Source organism: Geotrypetes seraphini, chromosome 11, assembly GCF_902459505.1.
Source record: "Geotrypetes seraphini chromosome 11, aGeoSer1.1, whole genome shotgun sequence".
In the NCBI taxonomy this organism is placed as follows: Eukaryota; Metazoa; Chordata; class Amphibia; order Gymnophiona; family Dermophiidae; genus Geotrypetes; species Geotrypetes seraphini.
Window position 1 is genome coordinate 97571786 of NC_047094.1, and position 17836 is coordinate 97589621.

A 17836-nucleotide genomic window follows, 5' to 3' on the forward strand; every position below is an offset into this window, starting at 1 on the left:
TGCTAAGGCCTGGAAATCCTTTCAAGCGGTAATGTGTGGTGAAGTATGTAGAGCCTTCGTGAGCTTCGATTTTGGTAGTCCTGGACTTCTTGCAGGAGGGTCTCCAGAAGGGGCTTTTGGTAGGATCGCTGAAAGTGCAGATGGCAGGCCTTTCCTTTTTCCAAGCTCAGGGGGAAAGAGGCTCCCTAGCCTTTCATCCAGATGTCAGCCGATTCATTAAAGGGGCTCTGGTTGCGCCCTCCGGTGCATTCCCCTTTCCCTTCCTGGAACCTTAACATTGTGTTGCAGGGTCTCAGTAGAACTCCATATGAACCCTTGCAGGAGGCTTCCCTTTTCGATCTTACAGTCAAGACAGTGTTCCTGGTTGTGATTATGTCAGTGAGATGAGTTTTTGCGTTACAAGTTCTTTCCTGCAGGTAGCCGTTCTTTTGGGTCATGGAAGAAGGGCTCTCCTTGCTTACGGTTCCATACTACCTTGTTAAAGGGAGGATATAACTAAATAAACCATAAACCATCTTTCTTACCGAAAGTGGTCTCAGCCTTCCATGTCAGTCAGGATATCTGTTTGCCCACTTTTGCCCTACAGGGTCTAAGAAAAAGATAAAGCATTACATTTGATGGATGCCATGTGAGTGCTTCTCCAGTACTTTGAAGTTACCAATCAGTTTCACGTATCTGATCATGGGCAGAGACTAGGGCTGTCTCGCCTGAGGAGATTTGTAGAGCAGCTACATGGTCTAGCCTCTATACCTTTAGCGGGAAGGACACCGCTTTCAGGGCCTCCATCTTAAAGGCAGATGCAGCGGGCCCACCCTAGACTCTGGGGACTTCTTTGGAATGCCCCTATCATTTCAGGACCACTAGACATATTGCACTAGAAAGAAAGATTAGGTTCTTACCTCAGTAATCTTTCTTATAGATATGTCTAGTGTTCCTGAAGCTTTGTACTGTGAATGAACTTCGCCTACCTTCTGCCTTAGAATCAGTCTGGATATGAAGAATTCTCTATCTCACAGAGGAGCTGATAGGATATATATATATATAAAAAAAAGATAATGCACAGGAAATCCTCAAGACCATACTGCCTGGTTTAAGTCTCTACTTGTTAGCAGGACATGTAAGTAGCTATGAGATGTATACATAGTTAGTGCTGGTTGCACAAGTTTGGATATTGCTCGCAGCCGCATTTTGAACTGTTGAAGTCCCTGATATTTATCTTTTTCTTTATTTTTGTTTGGCATCAGTGAGAGTGGGGAGGGGGGGGGCTGGGTTGTGGGTTGGGTTGGTGGGGTGGGTTTGTTGGATTGTTGGATTTTTGTGTAAAATTTGGAGCTATTTGTTTTTCTTGGTGCTCAATAAAATATATTTGACGATAATGTTGATTACTATGTTTATTATAGAGCAGGACAGAATTGTATTATTGGGAATTGTTCCCCTCCTTTCTGTTATGTCTTTTATTACAGTACTACTTGATTGCTTTTGTATGGACTGAGGGGGCAGAAGCAGCTCCCTGTGAAGGAGGTGGAGTTCAAAACATGATTGACAATTTTCTGCAAGCCACTTACGAATTGGAATACAGAACCTTATTGTTTCAGGACCACTAGACACATCTACAGAAAAGAAGATTACCAAGGTAAGAGCCTGATCTTTCTTTCTGAACTTAATGATCTACTTGGTCAAGAAAAATAAGGCTTTCAGAAATTTACTGTAGAAAACATGGTTAAATTTAACCAAGCTATGATTACAGAGAGCCTTCAAAAGATGAGATTTTCAGCAGAATTTGAATATGGCCAGAGAAGAAGTATCATGCACCAGTTCAGGAAGACTTCCAGGAATATGATGCAGCAAGATGGAAATCATCTGATTGAGAATTGATTATGTAAATGAAGACCATAAAAGTTGCTCTACTGAGTCTGACAAATGGTCAATGAAGCACAACATTCTTTTTCTTTTTTTTTTTTTTCCATTATTTTTTATTTTCAAATTTTACATAAAGTGTACAAAATATTAAAATACAATTGATAAATATATAGTATCACTTTTATATCTAATACATTATACATCTAAATTTAATTTTCCCCCTCCCCCTCCCCCCACCCTTTTATTACTTTAATATAATATTTTAAATTTTTAAATTTTACAGAAAGTATACATGTTAGAATACAATTGATGAATATTCAATAACATTTTATATCTAATATATTATGTTCTAATAAATTTTATCCCCTTTCCCTCCCCCCACCCTTCTATTACTTTTCATTCATACATTACATATTGTATAATATATTATATCATATAATATAGAAATTATTTTCCTTACCCCCCCTCTATGTGTGTCATAAAAAAAAAATCCTGAAAAGAAAAGAAGAAGAAAAATCCTATTATTTATTCATTACAACATTCTTTTTCTAAAAGTAATCTATTCATGCCACTTGGGATAACCGGTATATCTTAAAGGGCTGGGCTAGCCCAAATATTAGGCAGTTGCTTAGAGCAGCTGCTAGAACAGCATCTTCTTGAGAGCAACAAAGAGCAGCTATAGTCAAAGCAAAATAATAGATCCTGACAGCCAAAGAAACGGAGCCATTATTACATACTTTAATCTGCATTTTATAGGATGTATGTGTGATGATGATGATTGAAGCTGCAGGCTAGAGGCATGATACTGGGCTATTGTTCTGACCCAGTATGGCTTTTCTTAATGTACTTATGAACAGAATTCAAGAAAAAGAGTGTAGGGGGAGAAGACAGGATAAAGGTAAGCAGAAGCTGTAGACTGAATGCACTTGTATGTGATCAGGAAGAGAGGCTTATACTGCATGTGGGACCTTAAACATGGATTACTTAGAACAAAAGTGTCTCAACAGTGTAAATAATGAATTGGAATGGGATTTTGAATATCAATAGAGACTTTGATAAAGAGAGCATGGTATTAACACCTTGAAGCCTGTAGGTTCTTTGCTGTTTATATTCTAAAATTTATCTATTAATATACCAGTTTCATCTCTGACCAGTAAAAGCATGGAACTTGGAAAAGCAAAAGGAATTATATTAACTGTATTAAAAAGTATTGACTAGTTTGATCAGAGGTAGAGTTTATTCTTTTTAACACATTGAGCTTTAAGTCATTAACTTATTTTTATTCAGGATCATCAGTGGGAAACGGTCAGCATTCCAGAAGAGGAAGTAGAAAACTATAGCATTGAAGGTATTAATATATAGAAACACAGAAACATGATGGCAGCCAAATGGCCCATCCAGTCTGCCCATCTGCAGTAACCATTATCTCTTCCTTTCTCTAAGAGATCCCATGTGACTATCCCTTTCTTGAAATCAGACACAGTCTCTGTCTCCACTACCTCTACTGGGAGATTGTTCCATGCATCTACCACCCTTTCTGTAAAAAGTATTTCTTTAGATTACTCCTGAGCCTATCGCCTCTTAACTTCATTCTATGCCCTCTCATTCCAAAGCTTCCTTTCAAATGAAAGAGACTTGAGTCATGCACATTGGAGTGTATATTAAACCTGCTTGGTATCTTGCTGCAAATAATGCTTTTTAGTGTAGGATATATATAACGTAGTGGACCTGTTTCAGGTACATATTTCATTTAGAGGAGAGATGAGTACCAGACAAGACTAAATCAATTGTTCCACATGGATTGTTTATCCACTCTAGAAATGTATGCCCTTAAACAAAATTTTATTTGGTTGTTACAGTTTTAAAATAATTTATTTTATAAAAATTAAGTGGACTTGGCCGCAAGTCTCATGCATCCTATTTCCCCAGGGTGGGGTTTTTGCAATCACAGTAATTAAGTCAGTGAAGATTAAAGAAAAATGCCAAAGCCATCAGTATGATCAGAAATCTTGCTACTGCTTATGTGATCTCAGGTCCTGATCCTTTGTTCCTTCTTTAGTCATGATATTGTTAGTCGAGAAATGCTTATGGTCCCTAATCTCTGAAAAAGCACATAAAATTAGAAGTTAATTGCTTCAGACTTTAGAAGACACCACAACTACCGTATTTTCACGTAGATAACGCGCACCCGTGTAAAACGCGCACACGGGTATAGCGCGCGAAAAACACAAATCTATGTACAGAAATTTTTATATACTGTGCACACCCGTATACCGCGCATGCTTCCCGACTCTCCTGTCGCCGCCCAACTCTCCTTTCGCCCGCCCCGACTCTCCTCTGGCCGCCCCGACTCTACTTTCGCCCGCCCCGACTCTCCTCTCCCCCTTGAAGTCCTGTCCCCACCCTGAAAGCCTGATGCCCCCCCCGACGTCCTATTCACCCCCCCCCCCCCGCAGGACCGCTCGCACCCCCACCGCGAAGGACTGCTCGCACGCACCCGCACCCCGAAGGACCGCTCGCACGCACTCCCACCCGCACCCCCACAGCCTCCCGACCCCCCCCCCCATCATGTAGAAGCTCCTACCGGTGTCCTGCTGCTTCCTCTTGGCGGTCCCGACACCTGACATGATCGGGGCAAGAGGGAGCTCAAGCCCTCGTGCCCCAGCCAACCGCGGCACACCCGACACGATCGAGGCAAGAGGGAGCTCAAGCCCTCTTGCCCCAGCCAACCGCGGCACCCCCGACACGATCGGGGCAAGAGGGAGCTCAAGCCCTCTTGCGCCCCCGACTCCCCGACACGATCGGAGTAAGAGGGAGCTCAAGCCCTCTTGCCCCAGCCAACCGCGGCACCCCCGACACGATCGGGGTAAGAGGGAGCTCAAGCCCTCTTGCCCCAGCCAACCGCGGCACCCCTGACATGATCGGGGCAAGAGGGAGCTCAAGCCCTCTTGCCCCCCCGACTTCCCGACACGATCGGGGCAAGAGGGAGCTCAAGCCCTCTTGCCCCAGCCAACCGCGGCACCCCCGACACGATTGGGGTAAGAGGGAGCTCAAGCCCTCTTGCCCCCCACACTCCCCGACACGATCGGGGTAAGAGGAAGCTCAAGCCCTCTTGCCCCAGCCAACCGCGGCACACCCGACACGATCGGGGTAAGAGGGAGCTCAAGCCCTCTTGCCCCAGCCAACCGCGGCACCCCCAACACGATCGGGGCAAGAGGGAGCTCAAGCCCTCTTGCCCCCCCGACTTCCCGACACGATCGGGGCAAGAGGGAGCTCAAGCCCTCTTGCCCCAGCCAACCGCGGCACACCCGACACGATCGGGGCAAGAGGGAACTCAAGCCCTCTTGCCCCAGCCAACCGCGGCACCCCCGACACGATCGGGGCAAGAGGGAGCTCAAGCCCTCTTGCCCCCCCCGACTCCCCGACATGATCGGGGCAAAAGGGAGCCCAAGCCCTCTTGCCCCGCCGACTCCCCAACTCCCCGACAATATCGGGCCAGGAGGAAGCCCAAGTCCTCCTGGCTCTGGCGACCCCCGCCCCCGCTAGTTGTTCGGGCCAGGAGGGAGCCCAAACCCTCCTGCCCTCGACGCAAACACCCCTCCCAACGACCGCCCCCCCTAAGAACCTCCGACCGCCCCCCCAGTCGACCCGCGACCCCCCTGGCCGACCCCCACGACACCCCCACCCCCCTTCCCCGTACCTTTGTGTAGTTGGCCGGACAGACGGGAGCCAAACCCGCCTGTCCGGCAGGCAGCCAACGATGGAATGAGACCGGATTGGCCCATCCGTCCCAAAGCTCCGCCTACTGGTGGGGCCTAAGGCGCCTGGGCCAATCAGAATAGGCCCAGGAGCCTTAGGTCCTTCCTGGTGGCGGGGCCTTGGGCACATGGTCGGGTTGGGCCCATGTGCCTCAGGCCCCGCCCCCAGGTGGGACCTAAGGCTACCGGGCCTATTCTGATTGGCCCAGGCACCTTAGGCCCCACCAGTAGACAGAGCTTTGGGATGGATGGGCCAATCCGGCCTCATTCCGTCGTTGGCTGCCTGCCGGACAGGCGAGTTTGACTCCCGTCTGTCCGGCCAACTACACAAAGGTACGGGGAAGGGGGGTGGGGGTGTCGTGGGGGTCGGCCAGGGGGGTCGCAGGTCGGCTGGGGGGGGCGGTCGGAGGTTCTTGGGGGGGCGGTCGTTGGGGGGAGGGAGGTTTGCGTCGAGGGCAGGAGGGCCTGGGATCCCTCCTGCCCGTAATGTAGTGCGGGGTGGGGGTAGGGGGTCGCCCTGGCCAGGAGGGTTTGGGCTCCCTCCTGGCCCGAACAACTAGCAGGGGGGTGGTCGCCAGGGCCAGGAGGACTTGGGCTCCCTCCTGGCCCGATATTGTCGGTGAGTTGGGGAGTCGGCGGGGCAAGAGGGCTTGGGCTCCCTTTTGCCCCGATCATGTCGGGGAGTCGGGGGGGCAAGAGGGCTTGAGCTCCCTCTTGCCCCGATCGTGTCGGGGGTGCCGCAGTTGGCTGGGGCAAGAGGGCTTGAGCTCCCTCTTGCCTCGATCGTGTCGGGTGTGCCGCGGTTGGCTGGGGCAAGAGGGCTTGAGCTCCCTCTTGCCCCGATCATGTCGGGTGTCGGGACCGCCAAGAGGAAGCAGCAGGACACCGGTAGGAGCTTCTACATGATGGGGGGGGGGGGGTCGGGAGGCTGTGGGGGTGCGGGTGGGAGTGCGTGCGAGCGGTCCTTTGGGGTGGGGGTGCGTGCGAGCGGTCCTTCGGGGTGGGGGTGCGAGCGGTCCTGCGGGGGGTGAATTGGACGTCGGGGGGGGGAACTATGTAAAAAAAATTTTGTACAATGCGCTCACGCGTATAACGTGCGAGGGTATGCGCGGTATGTAAAAACCACGTATAACGCACGTGTTATATGCGAGAAAATACGGTATTCAACACACAGAGGATCTACTTATCAAAAAAGTTAGCTAATGAATTATTTTCCATCACATAAGCCCTTCTAGTGCACTGGGTATAGTAACTGGACAAGTGAATTATTTCCCAGAAACCGCAAGTTTCTTGCAGGACATCATTCACATCTTTCAGCTCTTCCTCCTTTCTCAGAGGGCAGTACTGTGGCCCAGATGCGCTAAAGTCAGCGATTGTCTAACGATCGTTGCTAAACTGTTTTTGACTGGTTTAGCGACAATCTGATTTGCTGACCCAGTGCACAAAATGTCTCACTGCATGGTTTTCTGCCATGCAGATAAAATCATTAATATTGAAATGCCATATAAACTAGCTAAGAAAAACAAAGAAACCCAAATTGCTGCTTAATATCTTAAGTCACTAACTGAGCAGCACTTGCCAATAAAGTGTGGGGAAGGAATTACAATGTAACACTAACACTAAAATACTATAGTAATGATAGTGAAGTAAGTCCTCAGTGTGAGACTGCAAGCTTGAGGTAGCCAAAAGTTCAAAAAGAACTACAGCCACCACACTTACGGTAACCTTCCTGGGCTTTTTCCAGAGTGAAATAGAATCACAATTTAGCCCCACACCATCATAGGAACATACTGTGAATAAATGTAGTGAATAAACTTATATAGTGCAAATTACTCTTAGCATAATTCACAAAATAGCAGTGAAAATCCTGCTCCAGCCGAGAAAAATAAAGTAAGCAAGCTGAAAAAGTCAAAAATATCAGTACTTAGCAGATAATCCCATTCTTCAGGAACTGATAATAAAGGTCAGGAGAGAAAAGCTTGTTGTTGCAGTACGAACGTTCATTTGGCTCATTTTGAGAATACTGTACTTAATTTTTTGTTTTATTTTGAATGTATTTTGGTCTTGTGTTTTTAATGTATGTTATTTTGTTACCCGCCTAGATTTGTAGATTGGTGGATTATAAATAATTTTAAATAAATAAATCTCTCCTCCAGTCTCCAGGGTTCGACCAGGCTTGGTTTCAGGGACAAAAGCCCCTTCCTCAGGAACCAAACATAAGAAGGATCCACAATAAAAAACTTGATTGCACTGCTGTAGATTAGCTTGCTGAATACTCAGCAGGGGGAGGAGAGCAGAGCAGAGCAGCAGGGAAGCTGCCAATTTAGAGAACCTGATGACCTCAAAATTTAAAGAAACACATCCCTAGAGGGGAAAGCCCCTCTCCTGGTCGAAGCCTGGAGACTGGAGAAAAGTTTTACAATAAGATTTTCTTTCCCTGTATGGCTGGATAGTTTTTTAAGTATAAGCACCAAATATCACTGGTGCTCAGATAACTTTTAGGTCCACTCAGACTGTGCCCACAGACCACTATGGAATTAAGCAGAGTACGCTGTGGTCTTTAGTGATGTTCGGTTAAGTGCCACTCAATATTAGCAACTGCGATGGGGAGAGCAATTTAACCAGATAATAGCCTTCTTTCCTGGTTAAATCACTTTGCACATTGGCTTGTTAGTGTATATAGACCCCAAACTGCTAGGAATGTTCTTAGGAAGAAGACAAATCTTGGATTTTAAATAATTATGTGGATTGATATTTTGCCCATGGTTTATCATTTTTTTTGTATAGCACTTGATATGAAGCAGTTATTAACATTAATTCTGAGAAACCCAATAATTGTGGGTTGCAAAGAAGGGAGAAAAATGTTAATATATTTTGATTCAGCACTGGACATCCTGGAAGTGGCTAAAAAGGTTTATGACACAAATAAGTATAAGGTAAGGCATAAATATTTTTCATACTTGAAGCTATAAGCAATAATTGTTTCTCGTTATATGTTGATAATTTTATTCTCAAAGTACAGTGGTGCCTCACACAACGAACTTAATTGGTTCCAGGAGCAAGTTTGTTATGCGAAAAGTTCGTTATGTGAAACGCGTTTTCCCATAACAATACATGTTAAAAAAAATAATTCATTCTGTAGCATAAAATATGCTAAGATGACATAAAAAAAGATAAATTTTTTGTTATTATTTTTATTTAGATACATCTAAAAACATAATTGTTTTTTAAAACAACACACATTTTTTAAATTTAAAGACAGACTAAGTAGAGTCTAATTTTACAGTGAGAGAGGGCAGTTAAGCGCAGTGCCATCAGTTATCCTGCCCCTCTCAGTGAATTGCCTGGGATGGAGGGAGGGAGAGAAGAAGGCAGATGATGGAAGTGGGAAGAACTTGTGCCGTCAGCATCAGGCACAAGCGGGAAAGCAGCAGCGGTGAGGGGCTAGAAGTTATCTTCCTTTCATTCATGTCCTTGCCACCCCCGTCCCTTGGTCGGTCCCACAATTTCACAATTTCCTGCATATCTCCTCCCTCCATTCTTGTAGCCCATAATCTCCTCTCCTGACATCTCCCTGTCCTTTTACTTCCACTATCTTCCTATCCCATCTCTATTCCCTTTTGTCCCTCTCCCCATGATCAATCATCTCACCACCTCTCTCTTCCCTCACCCTCAGGGTTCAAGATTGCTTCCACTCTTTTTCTTCTTGTTCTCTCTGCCTGTCACCCTATGATTTAGCATCCCTTCTGCCCTTGTCCAATATTTCCCCTTCTCTCCCTCCCTCTCATCCCCTGCTCCAACATACAGTATTTCGACTGCCCTTCCATCCCCAGGCCTGCCAACTTCCACTCATTTACTGCTTTCTCCCACCTCTGCCAAAGCCCGCCCCCCCCCCCCCCCCGCAGTGATCGGCAACACCAGGCACCCCCCCTCAATCGGTGAAACAGGGCCCCCCCTCGATCGGTGAAACAGGGCCGGCGACTGCTTTCTCCCGCTGCTGTTGAAGTCTGTAAACAACTTTAACACAAGCCACGAGGCTCTAACAGTGCGTATGCTGCCAACGGCTTCCTTCCTCCTTCCTCTCCCCTCATGATGTAACTTCCCATTTGGTTGATGGAGGAGGAGGAGGGTAGCCGGTAGCGTCACGCACACTGCGCGGAAGGATGCAGCTCGGGCGACTTCGTTGTGGGAAGCAAGACCTGAAGTTCGTTGTGCGTAGCGTTCGCTGTGCGAGGCGTCCGTTATGCGAGGCACCACTGTATATGTCATTTTTCTATTGCATAGTTTTGTTTAGAGAACAGGGAATTGTGCAATGTGCATGGGAAATGCTAGTCTTCATAGGCCATGCAGGAGAATGCAAGTACACTCAAAGATGAACTTTGGAAAATCCACTGTTTATTTCTAAGATAAGCAGCATAAAATCTGTTTTACTCTTTTGGGATCTCACCAGGTACTTGTGACTAGGATTGGCCACTGCTGGAAGCAGGATGATGGACTTTCGCTCTGAAAGGATCCCAGGAAAGAAAGTGAAATAATGGACCTGGGAGATGAGGAGAAGGAGGGGAAGAAAAGAATGGGAGAGAAGTTAGACATGAGGATGGGAGGGAGGGAGATTGTTAGGGGAAGATTCTCAAAACTTACCATGCCTTTAGCAATGGTTGCTAAACCGGCTCCAGCCAGTTTAGCGTGGCAGTATTTTACCAGCCGATTATCAGAACAGCTCACTGTGGTCTCTTCCGAGCTTCCTGGCAGACTCCGATTTTGCCATGCAAATGTATTACGAGGTCATAAATATTAAAGTGTTAGTAAAATGGGCTCATCAATATTTAAAGGTACACTCCTGGTGATTCTTTATCATCAGCGAGTGAGTCCCCAAGCTTGGCGCTGGCTTTTGACAACCAAAAATTACCAGCTGGTCTAAGGGTGCGGTTACTGTGCAAAGTGCATCTCAGGCTGTGTTTCTGGCTGTGGCTTATCATAAAAAATACACCTTTCTTCAGTGTCTCTTCAGACCGACACAGTTCACTCATGGGTAATAGCTCACCATGACCAGCAGGTGGAGACTGAGACAAACTTTTGGCTGTAGTACAAGTGGCTGTGTAGTCCCTAATACCTCAGTCTGTTCTCAGTCTCCAGCAGGTGGTGGTAAGCTGTTGCAGTATTCCCTGTTTAAGGGAAGGGCTGTTGGAAGTTGTTTAGAAACATAGAAACATAGAAGATGACGGCAGAAAAGGGCTATAGCCCATCAAGTCTGCCCACTCTACTGACCCACCCCCTATCTATGCCCTAATGACCCAATTTCCTTAACTCGACCCTCGTAGGGATCCCACATAGGTATCCCATTTATTCTTAAAGTCTGGCACGCTGTTTGCCTCGATCACCTGCACTGGAAGCTTGTTCCAATGATCAACCACTCTCTCTTTGAAGAAATACTTTCTGGTGTCGCCATGAAATTTTCCGCCCCTGAGTTTGAATGGGTGCCCTCTTGTGGCCGAGGGTCCTTTGAGAAGGAAAATATCATCTTCCACCTCAACACGTCCCGTAATGTACTTAAATGTTTCAATCATGTCTCCCCTCTCCCTACGTTCTTCAAGAGTGTAGAGCTGCAATTTGTTCAGTCTCTCTTCGTACGAGAGATCCTTGAGCCCCAAAATCATCCTGGTGGCCGTCCGCTGAACCGATTCAATTCTGCGCACATCTTTACAGTAATGTGGCCTCCAGAATTGCACACAGTATTCCAGATGAGGTCTCACAATGGCCCTGTATAACGGCATTATGACTTCAGGCTTTTGGCTGACGAAACTTCTATTGATACAACCCATTATCTGCCTTGCCTTAGATGAAGCCTTCTCCACTTGATTGGCATTTTTCATGTTGCACTAATGATTACTCCTAAATCTCGTTCTGCTGAAGTCCTAATTAAAGTTTCCCTGTTCAAGAAGTACGTCTTGCATGGGTTTCCGCTTCCGAGGTGCATGACCTTACATTTCTTAGCATTGAAACCTAGCTGCCAGGTTGAGGACCATCTTTCTAATGTAAGCAGGTCCTGCGCCATATAATTCTGTGAATTGCATTCACTTACTACATTACATAGTTTGGTGTCATCGGCGAATAATGTTATTTTACCTTGAAGCCCCTGAGTCAGATCCCCTATGAATATGTTGAAAAGGAGTGGACCCAGGACCGAGCCCTGCGGTATTCCACTGGTCACCTCCGACGTTTTAGAGAGGGTACCATTAACCACCACCCTCTGAAGTCTGCCACTCAGCCAATCATTGACCCATGCAGTTAGTGTCTCTCCTAACCCCATTGATTCATCTTGCTTAGCAGCCTGCGGTGTGGGAAGCTGTCAAAAGCTTTACTGAAGTGGTTGTCTTGTCCCCGTCTGGTGCTAGACTGAGCTTGTGGGGACCCTCTCGTGGGTCCGACAGGTCACGTCCCTCCCCCCATTTCCTCTTCCTCGCCAATATACCGGCGGCGGCAAGGCATATGTTTTAGAGAATCTCGGCGAGAGGGAGAATTAGAAGTCCTTGAGCATTTACAAGGAAATTTTAAATAAAAAGATGCCTCAAGTGCTAATACTCTAGTTCTCAATTTCAGAAATTCTTTTCTCCTTAACTGCGTAGCTCTTGAGACATCAGGAAAAATACTAACCAAGTCTCCACAAAACTTTGTCAGTCTATTTTTAAAATAAAGTTTCATTATCAACATTTTATCTGTCTCACTCATACATGTTAATATCATTGTGGACCCAGTCTGGATAACATCCTGAGAGTCTTCCAAAACTCTGTCAAATTAACTTCATCTGTTACCAGATGGTCCACCTCCTGGACAGTTTTCTTTTTCTTCTGGGGAATATAATAGCAATTATTTATTGGGAAGCAATCCGCATTGGCTAATCCCAGTATTTCTTTGAAATATTTTCTTAACAGTATTTCTGATAACAAATGAGTCACTGGGAAATTAACCAAGCGGAGATTCTTTCCCTGATGCATTTTTCTAACATTTCCATTTTTAAATGTAACGACGTAGAATCTTTAACTGTGGATAGTGAAACAGCTTGCAATGTGTTACTTTGAGTTTCAATCACACCTAATCTTTTTTCCAAGCAACTTAAATTGGAATTTCTGTGTCTCAATGGCCACGATTTTGGTCCTGGAGATTAAGATCTACAAGGTCAGCATCTATGAGTCAAACATGGATGTTTTTGTTATATAGAGTTTTATGGACCCCTACGCGCTTACAAAAGATAGATAGTACTAGATCTAATAGATGCTGGCATTGTAGAATAGAAGTTGGGACGTTAGACCGCTTAATTTATTTTTGTCCCTGTGTAAATGCATTTTGGAAATTAATTTGGCCCCAAATTAATGAATTACTAGAAAATCATGTAGGACTCTCATATGATACTATATTATTTGGTACAGCAATGAGAACTCAGGCCCTGATTCTCCAAAGTGCATCCCGATTTTAGGCGTCCTACAGCTGTCTAATCAGCCAATCGGGATACACGTTTTTTTAAAAAAAATGCTCCCCAGGCAAGCCTGAAGGCGCCTCCGGGAGCCTAGGGAGACCCGCAAGATGCCTAAGCTCGTCTAAGGGCCTTAGGCGGGCCTTAGGCTGAACCTAGGCGGCCCTACGCGTCTCCCTAGTAGAGGAGAAGCTTAAAATGTAGGCCAGCAAAATGCTGGCCTACATTGTAAGTAGATACGGCCGCTATACTTATCGCGGCAAGGGATCTCTCTGCCGCTATAAGAATAGCGGGCCGCGGCCCCCTGACCAGGAGGGGGCCCAAACCCTCTGCCCGAAGATGCACCCCCCCGACACTACCGACCGCCCCCCCCCGACATTACCGATCTCCCCCCCCCCCCGACAATATCTTTCGCTGGCAGGAGGGTGCCCAATCCCTCCTGCCCGAAGACGCACCCCCCCCCCCCGGCGCTGTCAACCCCCAAACCTCCACTCCACCAAACCTGTTCTTAGATGGGTCTTGCACGTCTTGAGCCGGCAGGCACGCCTCGTCGAAATGAAGCGGGCCCGCCCCTTCCCGGCCCATCCCACCGAAGCCTAAGGCCTGATTGGCCCAGGCTCTAGAAGCCTGGACCAATCAGGCCTTAGGCATAGCGGGTCCGCCCATCCCCACTTAATCTAAGGCCTGATTGGCCAAACAGACCTTAGACTTAAGGCCTGATTGGCCAATCAGACCTTAGACTTAGTGGGGATGGGCGGACCCGCTATGCCTAAGGCCTGATTGATCCAGGCTTCTAGAGCCTGGGCCAATCAGGCCTTAGGCTTCGGCGGGCTGGGCCGGGAAGGGGCGGGCCCGCTTCATTTCGACGAGGCATGCCTGCCGGCTCAAGACATGCAAGACCCATCTAAGAACAGGTTTGGTGGAGTGGAGGTTTGGGGGTTGTTAGCACCGGGGGGGGTGCGTCTTCGGGCAGGAGGGATTGGACACCCTCCTGCCAGCGAAAGATATTGTCGGGGGGGGAGATCGGTAATGTCGGGGGGGGGGCGGTCGGTAGTGTCGGGGGGGGCGGTCGGTAGTGTCGGGGGGGCGGGCGGTAGTGTGTGTGGGGGTGCGTCTTCGGGCAGAGGGTTTGGGCACCCTCCTGGTCAGGGGGCCGCGGCCCGCTATACTTATAGCGGCAGAGAGATCCCTTGCAATAAGTGTAGTGGGCCGTGTCTAATCCCGTTTCTCTAACCCGCGTCTGTAACATGGACGCCGGTTACAGAATCGGGGTTTAGTTTAGGCCGATTCTGAATAGGACGCCTCTCCCGGGCGTCCTATTCAGAACAGGGCCTAGGTGGCTTGCGGGCCTCGCCTTCAATATAGGCGGCCTGCCTGGGGAGCATTTTTTTTAAAAAAAACGTGCATCCCGATTGGCTGATTAGACAGCTGTAGGACGCCTACAGCTGCCTAATATCGGGACGCACTTTTAGAGAATCAGGCCCTCAGAGTCCGATTTCAGCAAATAATAACAAACTATTAATATTGACAGGGGTCGCCATGCAACAAATTACTCAAAATTGGAAGGATTATACCAAACTAAATTATACATTTTGGTGGAATTCAGTCTGTCATATATACAAAATGGAAAAAATAATAGCATTACAACAAGGAAATCTTCATAATTTTAAGAAAATTTGGGAACCATTGACTCGTTATTCCAATGATCAGATTTCATAGCACATTAGTAATAGTTATGTTAGAGTGGAGAGGGGAATGTATATTATGTGAAAATAAGAAATGAAAAAAGGGGAGGGTTATATTTTATATGATAAGATGAATTATTTGTAATCACAATTTTCATGTATTAATTGAATATAATATGTGCAATGCAATTATTGTAAGAATGCAAAAATCTATAAATAAAAATTAAAAAAAAAAAAAAGAAATTTCCTTGTAAATGTCTTGTTAAGTTACAAGAGACTGAATTTGTCTTTTGGGACCCCATTCAATTGCAACAATTTTTATTAGCTCGTGAACAGAAGTGAGACCTTGTTTTACCTTATTTTTTTTTATTCATTGATGAGAAATTTGGTTGGATGTCAGAGTCCTAATATAGTAGGAAATGATTAGGATTCATTAGAATTCAACCCATTTCTTTGTTTTCCTTTTAAACAAAGTTAGTTAAAATGCAAATATGTCCCCCATTTGTGGGCTTGTAAAGGATTGTTTTGTATTGTTTGTTGTGTTGAAAATTTTGTATAGAAACCCTTTTTTCTTTTATATCTTTTGATATTGTAAATGTATTAAATTTATAAATAAATAAAAACAAAGAAGTCCTTGAGCATGCGCAGATGCATGCTCAAGGCAGGCAGAAGCCGGAAGATCTTCTAGGCACCGGCACGATCTGTGCCTGCGTGCCGGTGTCAGATGGGGGGAGGAGGTAAGTTTAAGTTGTTCGGACGGGGGGGAGGCGGTTCGCGCAGGGGGGGGCGGTGCGAGCAAGGGGGCCTTTGTGAGCGGGGTGGAGCGATGCTGGTTATCGGGGGGGGGGGGGGGTGCTTGCAAATCGAGTCAACACTCGGTTTGCGAGTCAAAAGTTTGCTGAGTGTTTTGCTCGTCTTGCAAAACACTCGCAAACCGGGTTACTCGCAAACCGAGGTTTGACTGTATTTGTAAAACTTATTCCTTAATTGTAATGCTTAATTGTAATCTTTATAAATCTTGCTTTTCTGTAATATTAAGCTTTTATTTCTGCACACTATATATATTCTTTATGCAAGCACTCTTAATGGTCTTTGTCAGTGATTTTACTTTCTAATGAATCTTCTGTGAGGATATTGAACCCGGGACCTGGCGGATTGTAAGGCCGCCTCACATTACCCCTCCAAACCTGACCTTTTGGAGGGTCAAACCTTACAAACCCCTTGCTCCAGGGATCTGCTCGGCCTCCCACTCTTTTCCTATGCATCAGGATATTCGGGATATTGTTCTGGTGCAATGGAAGGTGCCAGAAACGCCTTTTCGTTTTGTGTAGTCTATAGCCCGCCTGTATCCTATTCTGGAAGGAGGTAGGGATACCTTGAAGTTGCCCATGGTGGATGCAGTGGTTTCTGCCATTGTGAAATGGCATACGGTGCTGGTAGAGGGTGGCTCGGCTATGCGGGACTCTGTGGAGCGTAGGTTGAAGTCCCCTCTTAAGCAGAGTTTTGATGTGACTGCCCTGGCGGTCCAGGCGTTGATGTGTGGGGGGTTAGTGGCTCGGGCTTGTTTTCGATGGTCTGAGCAGGTCCTTGACTGGGAGTCTGATGACTGGTCCTTGGTCGATCAGGAGTTAGCTAAGATTGAGATGAGCGCTTCTTATCTCTCGGATGCCATGTATGATCTGTATCATGCATCATACCCTGTGGCTCCGGGCTTGGTTGGCGGACGTGGCATCGAAGGTGAAACTTATGAAATTTCCCTTTTGGGTGTGTTTCTTGTTTGGCGAAAATCTGGACAAGTTAGTACAGACCTTTCCTGACTCTAAGGTGCCCTGTCTTTCTGAAGATCGTGCTCGCCCGCCTGCACGGGGTGGTGTTGCTTGGGGGCATTTGTGTGATTTTTGCCAATAACAACCTGGTCGTAGAGCGGCTCCTTTTCCTTCCACCAGGTCTTCCTTTTTTTTTTAATAAGATTATTCATTTATTACAACAAATAAAAACTGTAAGCAAGTACAAATCAGTTCCAGGAAACAAAAAGAAAAATCATTCACCAACTTAAATTTCTAGTCCACATTATTAGGACTACTGTTAACCCAGTGGAGGAACACCTATAAAATAATTCATATAAAAAGTATATACAGTATATAATCACCTTATCTACAGGCAAGAAATTTATTCAACTTCTTTTGTATCTCCTCTCTTCAAACCTCTGAATTAGTCTGAGGTAAATTATCCAATTTAGATTTATCTTGCAAAAATATCTCCAACTGAGATGGATCAACAAAAATGTATTTATTATTCTCATATGTGACCAAGCACCGGGTCGTCCTAGGGTCGTTTCTTTCCTCTGCCGGTCCCTCCACTGCCTGCCCTGCCCAGTGACTCTTTGCGGGCTCTTCCCCTGGTGCTGGTAGGCGCACGGTTGTGGGAGTTTTACCAGGGGTGGGCCAAGATCACGATGGATCAGTGGGTCCTGGATATGCTCTGGAGTTTTCCCGGCCCTTGCCAGATCGCTTCCTATCTTCTCCTTGTCAGGCAGCATGGAAGAAGCAAGCTTTTTGTCAGATGCTACAAAGCGGTAGTTCAAGTGCCTCCTCAGGAGTTTCGTACCGGCAGGTATTCCATATACTTCGTGGTACGCAAGAAAGAGGGGTCTTTTCGGCCCATCTTGGATCTGAAGGGAGTCAACAGGGCGTTCCGGATTCCTTTCGTGTAGAAACAGAGATCTGTCATTCTTGCAATTCAGCCGGGGCAATTCCTGACTTCTCTAGATCTGACGGAAGCCTATTGCATGTTCCGATTTGCGCCTCCTATCAGAAGTTCCTTCGTTTTGCATCCTAGTACAGCACTATCAGTTTTGTGTGCTTCCCTTTGGCCTGGCCACGGCTTCAGGGATGCTCACCAAGATTATGGTGGTCATGGCAGTGGCCTTGCGCAAAGAGGGCATTCTGGTTCATCCCTATCTGGACAATTGGTTGGTCCGAGCAAAGTCTTTTTAGGAGAGTTCCTGTGTTACGGCTCAGTTTGTGGAGTTTCTGCTGTCACTGAGATGGGTGTTCAACCTG

The 17836-nt window shown here is 46.5% G+C and overlaps 1 protein-coding gene across 1 annotated transcript in view; it reads left to right on the plus strand.

Annotated features, from left to right (window-relative positions):
• Nucleotides 1–17836, plus strand: part of SYCP2 (synaptonemal complex protein 2) — a 406987-nt gene that overhangs the window by 106756 nt on the left and 282395 nt on the right. The window contains exons 10-11 of the mRNA XM_033914513.1: nucleotides 3148–3208; nucleotides 8406–8554. Coding sequence (XP_033770404.1) covers nucleotides 3148–3208; nucleotides 8406–8554 — 210 coding nt within the window. The remainder of the gene's footprint in view (nucleotides 1–3147; nucleotides 3209–8405; nucleotides 8555–17836) is intronic.